The following is a 17,039-nucleotide window of genomic DNA, read 5'->3' as shown; positions in this document are numbered from 1 at the left end:
CCGTTCAGCATTCGACACAGGCGCGGTGAGGGAAAGACGCTCGCAGGCTGCCAGCTTCCTCACCGTGTCTGCACCGAATACTGAACGGCGCGAGATTTCACCAGAGCACAGAGCTGGCAGACGGATGTGAGCGCTGCCTGGCCCCGTCAATCAGGACTTGGAGGGAGGCGATAAAGGTGTGAGAACAGAGCCTCTAGGAGAACGCCCCCCCCCCCCCCCTGCTCCTAGAGGCTAATTAGCATAATATAAAAGTTAGATTTCTGGCGTAACGGAGACATAAACAAAAGTAGGAATAGGCTAGTTAGGTTTAGCTGACAGCTAGCTTAATAGGGTTAAATCTGACAGAATCCCTTTAAATAGCAATTCTAGAACATATTTTGTTAGAACTTTGTGCTGTCCCTCTGTTATTCCTCCTGGCAATGTATGAATAAATACATAACTAGGCATTACAATTCCCCTTGTCAACATTGAGTGTCTCTTCACTGTCATAGTGGGTGACGGCACAACCCATCAACAAGCAGAATGGTAATGTCCAGTTGTAAGTTTACTAGTACATTTCCTGGAGGAGTAATATAGTAAAGTAGTAAAGACACAATGCAGAGCCCCGAGAAAACATGCCCAAGATTTGTTATTTATCTAAGTATTTACAGATATAGCAGAACATTGAGGTCCCCTTTAAAGCAACACTTTAAGCAAAACTAATAGTGTGTGAGATATGTTACAGGTTCTGAGGGGCAGTATATGACCAAGGGATTCTCTTCTTTGGTAGTATTTGAGTCCCTGTGCCATGCATTGGCCCCTCAGGTCCTGCACAAGTCACTGTATTCCTGGAGTGTTGCTTTAAAGGATTTTTTATTTTATTTAGGTGTATTTCTGGATATACTTTATTTTTTTTGCATTAGACTTTTCTTAAAATTTGATTTGTTTTGGCTTCTGAAGCTTCTGTGTTTCCAAGTACAGAGAGTAGCAAGCTTCACAGTGACATCTGTCAAAAGCTCATCTGATGGTTCATTCTACAGTCACTCTCTGTCCTCTCCTGAACAACCTTCTAAACTGATTTAAAGGGGTTATCCAATTTCTCAAACAGCTCCCGTGTGAATGAGGCATTATTCACACGTCAGTGTTTTGGTCAGTGATTTCCATCAGTTATTGTGATCCAAAACCTGGATTGGAGCCTCCAAAGACATAAAGGTTTAAGGGAAAGATCTGCACCTTCTGCGTTTAGAGACGCACCTGGTTTTGGCTCAAAATCACTGATGGAAATCACTGTGACTGATCAAAACACTGACGTGTGAATGAGGCTTTATACTGCAGATCATTCACGGGAGGACAGAGAGGGACTGGAGAATGAGCCATCAGATGAGCTCTCAGACAGATTTCACAGTGAAAAGGATGTTTTTAAACAAAAAACTGCAGAGGTTAGATAAAGCAACTTTTTTTTAAATAGTCTATTACAAAAAGGTCTATTACAAAGTATATTTTTAATAAAAATGTGTTCATTGCCTTTAAAGTCAAAGGTATATAGTGATATATCATTTTATATTTTAATTTTAATATATATAGTGATAGAATTTTGCATTGATAGAATAATTATTACATAGCAATAGTGTGTTCTATCATTTTTAGTATGCAGGTAACTAAATTAAATGTTCTAACTGTATCATCTGTTATATCTTTCAGATGGTGAATAAAATTGTACATAATAAGACTTCTGTCCTGGAATATTACGCATGTCGTCCGAAAACGCTCTGTATCCGGGCGTGATCTTATGTGGACAAAGAAGCTCAGCCAGTGTTTACACCTGCTTAAGGTGGGAAGCTTGGGCTGAAGAAGTGGCCACAGTTGTCAACCATGACAAAGAAGACGATTCTGCACACAGCCCCACCTGATGGCGGCTGGGGGTGGATGATTGTGATTGGCTGCTTTCTTGTTACAGTCTGCACACGAGCTGTTACAAGGTAGGTAGTTTTATTGTATTTGCGGTATTTTATATACCACTACTGTCTGTATATAGAGAAATGTCATTTAAAGACAAGATGATTAAGTCCAAAATCCCCTAATTCTAGTATTTCACAATGAATACGGGCATATTTTCCTTGCGTGGGCATTGGGCATGTCCACTTTAGTACTGTGAAGCCAGCTGATTCTTTCTTACTGGATATTTATTAAGTTTGTAATGCATTGAGGTGAACTTAAAGGGCATTTCACCCAAAAATTAAATCTCTCTGAAAATGAAAATTGTTAACATTTCCAAGTTGCCTAGTAATAACCAATAAGGTCCATGTAGGAGTCATTACCCAGCCTCTACAGACTCATGAAGGGCAAATCGGCATGGTTACAGTAGTACATGACCCACACCTATGTTACCTCTAAACTAGGGAGAGTTGCTGTTCGGAACAGTGTTTGAGAGGTAATTTACTGGGACCAGGCTGGTTCCGATGCCCAGAAGGTTTACCTGTGATGGGAACATGAGAGTCGTTCTGTTGTTATGGCAGCCTGGGGTCTTCTGAAGGCTCACAGCCTTGCTATTATTAAGCCCTGCCAGTGGCAGGGCTTAATAGTAACATCACTATCCTACCATACACTCCAATAGTAAATTTTTACAGTCTATGGTATAAGCAATTTAATGGTCGTGTATTCAAATTTCATGGGGGGGAGGCAAAAAATTAAGTAAGAAATGTTCTTAAGAAGTATAAAAAAAGACCAAAAAGATTTATAAATTCAAACTTCTGCCTTTCCCCACTTTGCACAACATAAAATCATTGGTAAGATTTTTTTTAATAAAAAAAAAAATATTTTTAGCAGTATTAAAAGCTATATTAATTTGCCATTGCTATAAATGTACTGACCCGCAGAAAAAAGGTAATGTGCATATGAAAACGAAAGCCATAAAACAATGGCGTCACCGCATTTTATTTTTTAATTCTACCCCATTAATATTTTTTCCAGCTTCTGACTACATCATACAGAACATTAGATGGTGCCATTAGAAAGTACAACTTGAAATGCAAATGATGGTTTTTGGAAGATAAAAAATGGGAGTAAAAAACAAAAAAAACTAAAATGCAAGAAATGGAAAATAGCTGCAATGGAAAGGGGTTAAAGTGGTTTTCCCAGTTATAGATATTGATAACCTATCCTTTGGTTCAGATAATTAATATCAGATTGGTTGAGGTCTGACACCTGGTATCACCACCAATCAACTGTTTGCAGCAGCCACCGGCATCGGAACTGACACAGGGAACAGAGCCAGAAGCACTCATTCACATGAATACAATGCAAGAAGTTAGAACTCCACTGATATTGAAGACCAATTCTAAGGACGAGTCATCAAGATAGATAGATAACCAGAAATACCCCTTTTAAACATACTAATTTTGCGTGGTGGAAGAGAATGACCTAGCGGTATCTTATGGGTATTACACTGGGCACTTGAGCTTGGTCAGTGGTCCCTAATCTCATAGAGATAGATGAAAGCTTGTAGGATTTTGTATTACTAAGAGAGGGACACCAAAGGGATTTTTTGCTGTGGCTAAAGAAAAGCCTAGCTTCATCCCTGGGAAGTTTCAGTTTTGGGCATACTGGTTGTCTCCCAGTTTCCCTATAACAAAACAAAACAACATACATATCCATATTTCTCCTTGAACAGTTACTTATAAAGACAGTATCCTGCCCTTGATTCTGCAAATATCAGGGTAATGCAACATATAAGGAAGTAGTTCTGCATGTTGTAGTTTTATCTTAAAATATAAGATCTAGCAGAAGTCTGGAGCTCCAACAACTCACGAGAGAGACTGTATGCATCTACTACACCTAGGCGCTCATTTATTAAGACCAGCGTTTTAGACGCTAGTCTTAATAACCCCTATACCTGGCAGTGGATCCATCGAAATTATGAAGAGGCTCAGGAATCTACATAACTTCCTCTAACTAGCTGTCTTACATTTAGACCATTTTCTATGCCTAGAACATGCTGGCCCGTCCCCTTTCCTGCCCATGCCACCCCCACTTTTTTAGACCTGGCATGAGTGTAGAAAAGTCGCAGGTTGCAGCACAACTAAGAGTTCCGCTTCAATATGCTCCAGAAATACGCCTAATACAGGTATATTTCTGGATAATAAATGACCCCCATAATGGAGCAGGCGCACAGCCCAGGCTTCCTTCTCGGCTGCTGACACGCTATCAAGTGAAAGGATTCCAGTGGTCGGGTTAGATAGAAGGTGATTGTGATAACTGGCCTGGTTCCATGCTTTCTGTGTAACAGAGGTAATCAGATTTCATTAGAGAATGACCACCCATTGATGAGAATTATGTGAGGTACATAAACTGTGGAGTCCCATAGACATTAAAGGGGTTATCCGAGGCTGGAAATGCCCCCCCCCCCATATGCCCACGCCCCTCACACTAATTCTACTTACCTGGCTCCCTGCTCCCTGCGCGGCGCACCTGGTCCCTGCACAACCGCCGCTGCTTCTCCCCATGCGCAGATGAAGATAACCAGTGTGTGTGTGGGACAGGAAGGGGGGTGAGCAGCCAATGGCAGGTGGTGACAGGGACCAGCCTCCCTAGTGTCACCCGCGATGCTAGGGAGGCTTGTTCCTGTCACTGCCTGCCATTGGCTGCTCCCCCCCAACATCGGATGCGCACAGGGAGAAGCAGCTGCAGCTGTGCAGGGACCAGGAGCGGCGCGGGGAGCAAGATAAGTATATTGTGTGTGTGAGGGGCCCGGGCATATGGGGGGGAGGGGATTTCCAGCCTCGGATAACCCCTTTAATGGAGTGTAATATATAGTGATAGAGAATTTCGTGATCCTTGCCAATTTTCACTGTGGTCTATGTTCAAGAGCTAAAAGTCAGATTAGACCTGCATTATGGCTCATTTACTATGTGTGACTTTAGCAAAAGTTGCCAAAAAGTTGCAACCCATTCCAAGAACCCCCTGGTGTACTTTTACACTTAAAGGTGTAAACCACATTACACTCCAGCCACATGTATTATTAAGTAGCAGCAGTTCATAAATTTGGCGCAGGCACAAATCAAAGCCGGACTTAAAACTGACACAAAAACAACCATAAATGATAAATGACCCCCATAGGGGTTGTCTCACTTCAGCAAATGGCATTGATCATGTAGAGATAGTTAATCCAAGGATTGTGATTGTCCATATTGCCTCCTTTGCTGGCTTGATTCATTTTTCAGTTGCATTATGGTATGACCACATGGCACACGTCGTGATCCGTTCGGGTGATAGCCAGCTGCGGTCGAGAACCGTATCTGCCTTTTATTTAACTAATGAAGAACGCACTGTATAGACGATCCTCATTGCTAACGGCAGACTGGTATTGAGTGTGCGGCGCGACCATTAACAATGAAGCCCGCCTATACAGAGCTGTCTAAATCAATTAAATAAAAGGCCATGTGGTCGTACTCTCATACACTGCTCGTTTCCGGGGGTTAAAGGGAAGCTGTCACCAGGATTTTGGGTATAGAGCTGAGGACATGGGTTGCTAGATGGCCGCAACCTATGTCCTCAGCTCTATACCCAAAATCCTGGTGACAGGTTCCCTTTAAACACTGCTTTCACATTATAGGAAAAAACGGCAACCTCTCTGGTCGCTAAAACCATGGGAGAGTGCTCAGGCACGCATGCGCAGCAGCTCCCATCTATATCTCATATCTTCACTGCAGTGGTGGTCGTAACCCCTGGATATAAGCAATGTATAATGTGATGGAAAAATGAATCCAGCCAACAAAGGAGACAATACATTAATAAGTGCCTTATATTAACTCTGTCTACATGATAAATGCTATTTGCAGAACTGAGACAAGCCCCTTAGTATTTGCTTTTTCACTGCCCTTGCAAACACCATCACAACGTACAAAGTTCTTGATATTTGTGACATCTGGTAATAACAGGATATCTTCTATGAATTGCACAGGGGATAAGAAGCATCTAGACTACTGCTCTATTCACTGTCTATAGGACTAGCGGTGTACAGTGGTAGGGTATGTCGGTGCTTGACCACCGCTTCATTCATATATGGGGCTCAGGACCCCCGTTCTTGTGCTCAGTGAGGGTCCCAGGCAATGTTGGACTGGGGTTCATTATTCTAGGGGCCCAACCGCTATATAAATTGTAATAGGTTATGATTAAAAGAAATGGACCCTAACGGCAAGTGCTTGGCTCTCCTGGACCTTTGGGGCCCACTATCGTATGAGAGCCTGGGCTCATCGGAGGATCCTCTGGTACTCTGGAGGGCCAGTCCGACAATGGTCCTAGGCATCAGATCCCTACTGATCTAGCAGTTGTCCAGGGCATCCAGATAACTTCTTATGACCGGATGTGCCCCTTTAGCCCTAGAAAGCTGCATAGTATGTATTACTGCTGGAGACATAGACATAAATAACCCTTTCTTCACTTTCTGTAGATGCATCTCCATATTCTTTGTTGAGTTTCAAGTCTATTTTGGGCAAGATTATTCAAGGACAGCTTGGATACATTCCATTGTGGACTGTGCTACAATGCTATGTGGTAAGTAACGTGAGGCTCTCTTTACATCATGAGATACATTTCCCAAAGTTACATTGTGAGTAGGAAAACCTGAAAAACGTGAAGACGTTATATAGAAAACTCTAATGTGTTTGCCGTAGCGTAGAGAACCTTCTGATTTCTGCTTACCTTCTGCTTGCCAGATTTTCTGAAATGACTTGGAAATGTGAAGCAGAATGCTGCTTTTCTTTACGATACCATTACACTTTTAGTGAAGCTGCCAAGCGGTCACAGCCCTTTCCTCAAGGGCATTGTGCACCCGAGCAGGGCACATACTTTACTTAAAGATCCAAAGGCTGTGCCATGGAGACAATTATTGTAGCTGCCAAGTGTTCACACTCCCTCTCCATAGGTCCGTGGGCAAGTCTTCCCTTCTGCATTGACATTTTGTCATTCCTGTTGAGCTAGTGGACCAGTCCAAGAATCCCAAAACCCTTTTCTCCTACAATGAATGGTGTACAGAGTCAGTAGCTTAGAAAGGGGTGTTCTGGTGGTGTATGTGCCCAGGTTGCTGAGGTGGGCATCAAGTCACTTTCTTTTTTTTTTGTTATGGCAGTTTTATGGCACCTTTTGCATTTACTAATGCATGTGAATCAGAATTAAAGGGGTTATCCAGCTTATTAAAATCAATGGTCTATCCCTATCCTTAGATAGGGGTTAGATAATTGGGGGTTGACTCTCTGCACCCCCGTCCATCAGATGTTTTAAGGGGCTGTGGCACTTGTTTGAGCACTGCAGCATCTTCAATGTTTATATCGGGCAGCAGGCTGGTTTGTACTCAGAATGTTTTACATAGAAGGGTGACTTTTTCTAATTCAAATGAATGGAACAAGCCAAGGCAGCAATATTCAGAACAGCCGCTGTGAAAAGCATAAACCAGCTTGTAACCCGATGTAAAGAGTGAAGGAGCACCATGGTATTGAGAATCAGACCCTCACAGTCTAATATCGATAGCCTAAAAATATGCCATCAAACCATTGGAGAACAGTACAAATCAAATCATTTAAATGCCTCTCTGCCCATGAGAGAAAAGAAATGATTCAGCTCCATAAAAACTATAGGGAATTAGGCTCATTTAAAGAAAAAGTTTGTATGATTCTGCTTCCTCTTGCAGCTCCTCTGGGAAGCTATGTGAGCAATCATGTCTCGTGTCAAATGGGAATCATGCTTGGTGGTCTTCTGGCTTCTACAGGACTTGTCCTGAGTTCTTTTGCAACAAGCCTGGAGTATCTCTACCTCACCCTAGGAGTCCTCACAGGTAAACTACTTTTTCATAGCTTCATATCTCCATTGAATATACCATTTGGGTATAAGTGATAGAACATGGGCATTGCTGCTGTTCATGGGTCGTAAACTGGAACACAGTACAGACTCCATAGATTTGGAACAAAATTAATGATTACATACATTACAACTCTGTCAGTGTTATCTACCTTCTTGCATATCTTGCTACATTATCAGACCCAAGCTACATTATCAGATCATTATAAATGTGAACTATCAGTTAAAGTCCTCAGATACATCTGATTTCTTAGGCCAACTCAGGCAAGAAAATGTCATGTATTTTAATTGACATTCTCTGTGATATTTGGTGTAGTTATGTTTTACACCATAGGTTCATACAAAGCTTTAAATGATTTATTTGACTTTTCGTGTCATTTTTGCCCGTAAAGAGTTTTTTTTTCTTTGTAAAGTAGCATCTGGGCTATAAAGAGATTGTCCTACCCTTTAAAAGTGAGGACTTGTTTTCAGAATAGATCTTCATTATTTGATCGTCAGGGGTCGGAAACTATATAGCTTCATCCTTTGTGCAGTGGACAGAGCTGATTACTGCCTAAGGGCTCATGCACATGCAGGACGGGCCCGTGCTGCGGACCGCAAATTGCACTTAAATGTTGGAACCCTGCCGATCAGAGAAAACAGGCCATCATTTTTGAAGGGTTGGAAAACCCCTTTAAAGTGGTAAATATTAATAGCTGCGCCTTTAGCAATTTTAGGTTTAATTCAGGTACTGCATTTAGGTCCAGTTTCTGTGGAACATGTTCTAGGTATGGAATTTTCAGAAAATAGACCATCCATAGCCCTCAAATTTACCAAAAACTGAACTACGGTAAACACTGCCTCTGTGACCTGTAGTGAAGTTTTTGGTGCAATTTCTAAAGGAGCTGTCTCACAAGTAACTTTTACTGCCTATCTACAGGTTAGGTGATTAATGCATGATCACTGGGGGCCTTACTGCTGAGACCCGCATGAACACCAGAACACCTGGGTGCCCTGTTCTTCCTCACTACATGACCATGGTGAGGAAGAGTTTTATTAAAGTGGTAGTTGAACACGTTCACTACTGCTCCATTTAAAGTATGGGAGATAGATGGAAACAGCCAAGTATCCTTTATAGAAAAGTTGATAGATGCTCCTAGTGCTTCCCGAGGACTCCAAGCACTCCGCTCTACACCAAAACCACCACAGAAACCAGGAACAGCTCTTACAAGAGCTAGTAGTTATAGCCAGGGAAGTATAGCAAATCTTCAGCGTATAGTAATCCCCAGTGTCGATCATTTACCCAAACACCAGCCTCAACATGAGGAAGGGTAAAACAGGAACTCTTTACTGAACACACAAGCATTGACTTATATACACATTTTCCAACAAGGGTACCACCTCCGTGGACCTGGTTGGGAACTGAGGACATGACATAGCAGCCAATCCTCTACAGCTTTACAGTTTAAACACAAAAACTAACCCTATTCCACAAACACAATGGCATTGTCTGTGACGCAATTAACAAACACAATGGCATTGCCTTTGACGCATTCAACAATGAATAACATGCAAACAGACATCTTCACCCCCTCCATAATGAATGAATAGGGAGGGAGGAGACACATGTGATGGGATTATCTCCTGAGTGTATCATATGGTGATCTACTCATCTAGGAGTCGGCTGCTATTATAATCAACTATCTTAATCCCATCACTAACACAATCAGTGGGAGTCTTAGTGCAGAGTTAGCCCTTTTTGTGTTGCTGAATCCACACCATGCCTTTTTAATGGGCAATAGGAAATGTGTGGCATATAAATTACACACATAAATCAGGGTTCATAGTTCCTTGTAACCCCAAAAGGTCTTAGGGGGTCTCCATAGTTCTGGGTCCATAGTCTGTAGGAAGGAGGCTGGCCCTAAGGCTTCTCCAGCAGCCCCAGTGACGGTTCAGTCCGTCACAAAAAGCCTCTTTAATAATTTAATAATTTCTGGACCACTCATAGACATTAAATTCAGAATTTTCTCTGCAAGGACATTTCTCAATGTCTTTGTGCAACAGGCCCAGGAAAGGGAGTAAGAGTGCAGAGAACAGGGGAGTAGTGGTTGTAGTGGCAATAATGGGGATGGTAACTCTCATGGTGGCAGTCCTCATGCTGGCGATTGCTGAACCATGCAGTGAATGGAAGGTGCACGTTTTCTTCCCTTAGGGAACACACTGAAATTTTTGGAATCTCCTGCCTGGTGGTGGCTGGGGTGTCCTTGATGGAGGATGGTTTTCAGGTTGGGAGGCTGGAGAGCAGGTATAAGGGGCTAACAGATGGCGATGGAGTCAATGACCCAGTCCATTTAGTTACAATAAATAAAGTCTCTTTTTATTGAATAGATGATAGGAATTACGTATAGTAATAGGCACAATTCAGAGGTATATTACAGAGTAGGTTTTTCCTAATAGTTGTGTATAGGCAGTATAAAAAATGGAAGTAATCCTCCCTGAGTCTCTCTAGATACAATTTGCAACCTTCCAAAATAAGCACAGATGTGCAATTCCATTCTCATTAGCACTTTCTGCAATTTCAAGTCTGCAGGGTGCAGTTTTTAGACCAGTATGTCTTAGAAGTGTGCCGGGTGCAGGAGGTAATTACTGCATATGGAAATGGTTAAAGTCTTTTGCCATAAACAAGCATTTACCTTACTGACTTTACAATATGGCCTTGAAATGGTTCCCAATCATCTATGAATGTCTGTTCTCTTTCCCACAGGGATAGTCTCTCAGTTTAGTTGCTCCTCTTGCAGCTTTCAGTGTCAGGAATAGTGTTTTCCTGGATGAGGATTCTCTTTGGGGCTTACTTTTCAGCAGCACACAAAAGCAGGTCTTCACTCTAGCTCTGCTGGCTAGACACTCCATACCCTACAAGCCAAGAGAGATCGCAGAACCAGCCTGTCTCCTGGCAACCTAACTAGGAATGCCAGATTTAACTAGTTGCTAACTATAGACTACTATTTGGAATAAACAGTGCATAAGGAAAAAAATACTGTCTTATCTGCTTAAGTATTTTTGGCAATAAATCATAAAATTAACTCTTGAGCATATAAATACCTCTTTAACAGTGATCCTCTGGGTCACTGCACTTGCACACAGACCTTTTTACCATCCCTGCTTTCCCCATTACTGTATACACAGCACTCTGTGTGTATACAGTTCAGATCTCATCCATGACACTTCTTGCATTTGTCCCAGCAATCATATGATCGCTGGGAGCGATAATGAAAACAAATGGAAAGTGTGATTAGGGTAATATATTAAAACAGCTGAAAGGATTAAAAATTTTCCATGTATGAGTCTAAAAGTTAAAACAGTATAAAATATGGGTAAAAAATTGATATGAAAAAAAAGGCTGAATTATTCATACAAAAATGCAAAACATTTTTTTAAAAATCAAGTAGCTAGCCCAAGAAATAAAAAGGTCAGAGCTGTTAAACTAATGCATGTGAGAAACAGCTAAATTCTTTCTGTTCCTGAAGACCTAAATTACTATGGTCTTAAAGCTGTTAAATCCCTTTGCTTTCTTTGCCTAGGAGTCCAGTGGGCAGTCCTAATTAGTGAATATAGTTTTTTCCTAGTATGTATGCAGTTATACAGGGAAGGCTGTCAGTCACTGAGTAGGACCACCTCCCGGACTCCTAAGCATAAGAAGAGCAGGGATTTAAATGGGTGAAGCACAAGTTTTACTTATCTTTTCCCACAAAACTATATATCAATTTGCTCAGCTCCTTCTGCTCTATAACCTGCTGCCTGCATATTAGACCTCATGTTCAACATAAGAGGCTCCCTTTAAAAGGCTTTTTCAAGATTAATACAGACCTCCCATTGTGCGCAACCAATGGTGGTGATCTCACTTACTTGGTCCCTACTGCTGGGTTTAGATGTCTGTCGCTCCCGGGCTGGCTCTTCCTTTACCTTCCGTGCTAAAAACAGCATCCATCCATGGGGGAACACGTGACTGCTTCAGCCAATTATGGGCTGCAGCAGTGACCTGTTCCCCTTGCATCGCAACATCTGGTCATGTGATGTAAGGGGAGTATGTCACTGCTGCGGCCTCTCCCTACAGTGTTAAAAACAACATCCGTTGATGGGGTGGTCATATAACTGCTGAAGCGGTGATCTGATCCACTTAAGTTGCGACAACGGATCATGTGACGCAGTGGAGTCTGGTCACCGCTGCAGCCTTTGATTGACTGCAGTGGTCACAAGTCCACCTGTTGTTGGATGTTATTTTCAGTGCTGCAGGTAGAGGAAGAGCCGGCTCGGGAGCAACAGACATTGAACCCAGCAACAGGGACCAGGTAAGTATGATCACTATCGTGGGTCTGTAAGCTGTGTACCAGGGTGTAGAAATGGCCTTGTGGTTCTCTAGTTTCGCAGCGAACTTTGCTCGTTCGCGGTTTGCCAAACGGGCAAACATATGGCAATGTCCGCCGGCGGCATATTCTTTTACATTGTGAAGAACTTTGACCCATGACACATCCATCAGGTGGTACATGACAGCCAATTGAGACGTTTTAGCCCATGGACATACCCCCACCTTATAAATAAACCCGATCTGGCCGCCATTTTACATTCAGTCTTTTGCCAGTGTCGGGAGAGGTTGCTGTGTGGAGCAGGGACAGACTGTTAGAGACACCAAATGCTAGCTAATAGGGCCACAAAAGTCCTTTTAAGGACTGGTATAGGTGTGCTATCGATAGGTGTGACTTACTGAGGGGTGTAATATACTTATAATATACTTTCTAACATAGAAAGTATATTATAGTGCATTTGTATTGTGCAGCAGTTGTGTGCGGTTCTGCTGCGTTACTGCTATTGGAACAAATTATTTCAACTGTTGTGATATACCAGTTGCCCCCCAAAAAAACAGAATGAGGGGTGTGATATACCTTCTTCCACAAATACTGCTCTTCTATAGGGACTTTGTCAGTTGCCCCCAAAAAAACTGATTGAGGCAGGGGTGCGATATACCTATAATATAATTTCTACATAGTGCATTTCTGTAGTGCAGCATTTGTGTGCGGTTCTGCTGCGTTACTGCAGCTACACAGAGTGACAAACGCTATTGCAACAAATTATTTCAACTGGTGTGATATACCAGTTGCCCCCCAAAAAAACAGATTGAGGGGTGTGATATACCTTCTTCCACAAATACTGCTCTTCTATAGGGACTTTGTCACAGGGTCATTTTGAAAATGACAGGCAGAGGAAGAGGCAGGCCATTCCGCAGGGGTGGTAGGGGTCGGGCAGGTGCACCAGGCCGGAGCCTAAGTGGGAAGTTGCAGAAGGTGCGTGCGATTACGTCAAAGGACGCACCAGAGTTGGTTGAGTGGCTCACTCGGCCTTTCTGCTTCTGCACCCTCCTCATCCTCTATATCTGCACCCTCTTCACTCTCTGCTGTGTGCACCCCCAAAGTCAACACCACCATATCCCCTCCGGTCGAGTCAGAGGAATTATTATCCCATTCTTGGCATCGGATCAGGAAGAGGAGGTATCAACGGTCGCCACCCAGCGTTTTGAGAACAGTACCCAGATCAGCCCAAGGAGGGTGGTCCCAGCTGTTGCTGCCTACTCCGAGATCTCTAATGTCAGTAGTGGTGAAGGGGACGATGATGGCGTTTCGATGAACGTCCTCCAAGAGAGGAAGAGGAGGGGAGTTCAGAGAGAGAGAGACAGAGCAGCAGATAGGGAGGAGAAGGGGGAGAAACAGGCAGAACTTACAGTGCACAGGAGGCAAAAAGCAGACTGCTAATGTATCTTGAACGAGCCATCCACCATGCACGGTCACATCTGGCACTCCTAGGATGCTGGCACATGGCTCCGCAGTGTGGGCTTTTTTTTTTTAACATGTCCGCTGCTGACAATAGTGTTGCCATCTGCAGCCTATGCTGTCAACGCATAAGTCGCGGTAAGCCCAACACTCACCTAGGGACGACCGCCTTAAGAAGGCACCTGGCCTCCCATCACCGAGCCCATTGGGAGCAACACTGTCAGAACCCACAAAGCCACACTTCTGATGCTCCACATCCTACCTCTTCTCCTTCTCCTCTCTCCTCCCATTTGTCCTCCACATTCTACTGTGCCGTCGTTGCTTTCATCTGGGCTTTCGTGGCCCAAATGTTCGAGTGTAAAAAGGTGATGACGCGGGATAACCCTCTTGCCCAACGGCTGACTGCCGGCTTGTCGGAACTTCTAGCCCGCCAACTACTACCATATAAACTGGTGGACACGGAGGCCTTTAGAAAATTTGTGGCCATTGGCACACTGCATGGAAGGTCCCCGGAAGGAAATATTTCTCCCAGAGGGCATCCCGGAGCTATATGGCCACGTTCAGTGGCAAGTGAATGTATCTCTGGCACACAGTGTCAGTGCCAAGATACATCTCACCACAGACACGTGGTCTAGCAAACTCGGGCAGGGAAGGTACATAACTTTTACTGCCCACTGGGTGAACCTTCTGACAGCTGTCAAGCATGCAACCCATGGCACCTGGGTGGATTTGGTGTTACCACCACGGATTGCATGCAGGCCTGCCTCTTCTTCTTCTCCTACTCCATCGTACGTCTCCTCCTCGGCTGACTCCTCCTTTCCCACTGCTACCGCCTTTTCCAATGCGCCCCCCAAGCTCCCCAGAACCTATTCGATGTGCCAGGTGAGACGTTGCCATGCTGTGCTGCGGCTGTCGCACCTGGAAGCCAAGTGCCACACTGGTCCTGCACTCCTTCCAGCTTTGCAGTCACAGGCCGATCAGTGGCTAACCCCGCTCAATTTCACAGTTGGTAAAGTGGTGTGCGACAACGGTGCCAATCTGCTGAGCCCGCTTAAACAGGGCAAAATGACATACCTGCTGTGCATGGCACACGCCCAGAACTTAGTCGTGCAGCGATTTGTTGCCAAATACCCCGGGTCCATAGCATCTTGCGGCAGGCCAGGAAAATCTCTGGCCATTTTAGAAGATCTTACACGGCCATGGCTCACCTTGCTGACGTTCATCAGCGACACCACCGGCTCGTCAGACGTCTGATTTGTGACTGCCCAACACGCTGGAACCCCACCTTGTGTATGCTTGATAGGCTGCTCCAGCAGCAACGTGCCATTACCGACATCCTGTATGAACTCTGCGGCAGGACAGGCTCTGGGGAGCTTGTTTTTTTTCACCGCGCTAATGGCTGCTCATGTGCGACGCATGCAGACTTCTGCAGCCATTTGATGAGATTACCAAACTGGTCAGTCGCAGCCAGGGCGCCATCAGTGACATCGTGCCTTATGCTTTTTTTGTGGAGCGTGCATTGCGTCGTGTCATTGATCAAGCCGTTGAGGAGCAGGAAGATGAGGAAGTCGCAATGCTGGATGAATTCCCAGGGGGGCTACTCTATCTGAGACAAGTCAACAGGAGTCTGAAGAGGAGTCAGAGGAGGATGGTGCCGAGGCGGAGGAGGAGCAAGAAGAGCATGCTTTAAACTTTTCTGGGATCCCTAGTGTTGTCCGTGGTTGGGGGAGGAGACCGAGGACGACATTATTCTGGACGATCAGCAGGAGCCAAGCCACTCCACCGCTTCCAGTTTAGTGCAAATGGGGGCCTTCATGCTCCAGTGTTTGAAGAGGGACCCCCGTATAAAAGCATAAAGGGCAAAGACCAGTACTGGGAGGCAACGTACTTAGACCCCCGGTACAAAAACAAAAATGGCGGACATGGTACCAGCATCACAGAGGCCTGTCAGAATGCAGCACTTCCAGGCCTTGCATTCTGCTTTTGCGAGCGCTGGCAGAGGAATTTCCACTCACAGAGAAACAGTTGCGGGTACCAATCCAACAGCACATGCAAGTAGAGGGCGGTTTGAAGATGTGTTGGTCACTTCAGATATGAGATCATTCTTGCAGCCAACCCATCGACAGCCGCCCTCTGGATCCAACCTCAGGGAACGCCTAGACCGACAGGTGTTCGACTACATCAGGTTAGCGGCCGATGTGGACGCTATGAGAAACGAGGAACCCCTAGACTACTGGGTGTGCAGGCTGGACCTGTGGCCAGAGCTGGTACAATTTTCCATGGAATTCTTGTCTTGCCCCTCATCCAGTGTCCTGTCCAAAAGGGCGTTCAGCGCAGCAGGGGGGATCGTGACCGATAAGTGCACTCGCCTAGCTCACGACAGTGTGGACTACCTCACATTTTTTAAAATGAATGAGGCATGGATCTCGGAGGAATTCAACACCTGTGACGACCACGTTTAATTGAATTTCCTTATGCCAGCCCACACATATCCTACAACACAAATAACAAAGAATGGTCCCTGTCTTATGTAAATAATGAGGCATAAAAGTCCTTTTCTGTCCGTTGAATCCCTAATGTTTTGGGCCTCGGAGTAATTCAACACCTGTGATGACCACGTGTTTCAACTATAATCATTAGGGTTTTTTTCAAGAGGGGGGATTTCGTTAGCCATGTTTTTAATCCAATTTTATACTTTTAGTTCTTTTAAACATATGTATTTGCTCTGTATTTATACTGGCCTTCAGTAAAATTGATATCCAATATGTAATCTACCTCCAGTCACATACTTACTTGTTCTTTTCTGTCCGCTGAATGCATAATTTTTGGAGCCTGTAGTCCACTGGGCTTCTGTAAAATTCATATCCAATGACTATGTAATCTGCCTCCAGCCACATACTTGCTTGTTCTTTTCTGTCCACTGAATGCATAATTTTTGGGGCCTGTAGTGCACTGGCCTGCTGTAAAATTAATATCTAATGACCGTGTAATCTACCTCCAGCCACTTGTTATTTTCTGTCCGCTGAATGCATAATTTTTGGGGCCTGTAGTCCACTAGCCAACTGTAAAATTAATATCCAATGACCGTGTAATCTACTTCCAGCCACATACTTACTTGTTCTTTTCTGTCAGCTGAATGCATAATTTTTGGGGCCTGTAGTTCCCTGGCCTGCTGTAAAATTGATATCCAATGACCAAGTAATCTACCTCCAGCCACATACTTACTTGTTCTTTTCTTTCTGCTGAATGCATAATTTTTAGGGCCTGTAGTCCACTGGCCTGCTGTAAAATTTATATCCAATGACCGTGTAATCTACCTCCAGCCACATACTTGTTCTTTTCTGTACGGTGAATGCATAATTTTTAGGGCCTGTAGTCCACTGGCCTGCTGTAAAATTCATATCCACT

The 17,039-nt window shown here is 44.1% G+C and overlaps 1 protein-coding gene across 1 annotated transcript in view; it reads left to right on the top strand.

Moving 5' to 3' along the window:
• Positions 1 to 17,039, top strand: part of SLC16A12 (solute carrier family 16 member 12) — an 88,550-nt gene that overhangs the window by 44,420 nt on the left and 27,091 nt on the right. The window contains exons 2-4 of the mRNA XM_044298877.1: positions 1,681 to 1,958; positions 6,428 to 6,531; positions 7,664 to 7,807. Coding sequence (XP_044154812.1) covers positions 1,852 to 1,958; positions 6,428 to 6,531; positions 7,664 to 7,807 — 355 coding nt within the window. The 5' untranslated portion in view covers positions 1,681 to 1,851. The remainder of the gene's footprint in view (positions 1 to 1,680; positions 1,959 to 6,427; positions 6,532 to 7,663; positions 7,808 to 17,039) is intronic.

Source organism: Bufo gargarizans, chromosome 6, assembly GCF_014858855.1.
Source record: "Bufo gargarizans isolate SCDJY-AF-19 chromosome 6, ASM1485885v1, whole genome shotgun sequence".
Lineage (NCBI taxonomy): Eukaryota > Metazoa > Chordata > Amphibia > Anura > Bufonidae > Bufo > Bufo gargarizans.
The sequence above is the reverse complement of the archived record's forward strand: the minus strand, read 5'-3'. Positions and strand labels throughout refer to the sequence as shown.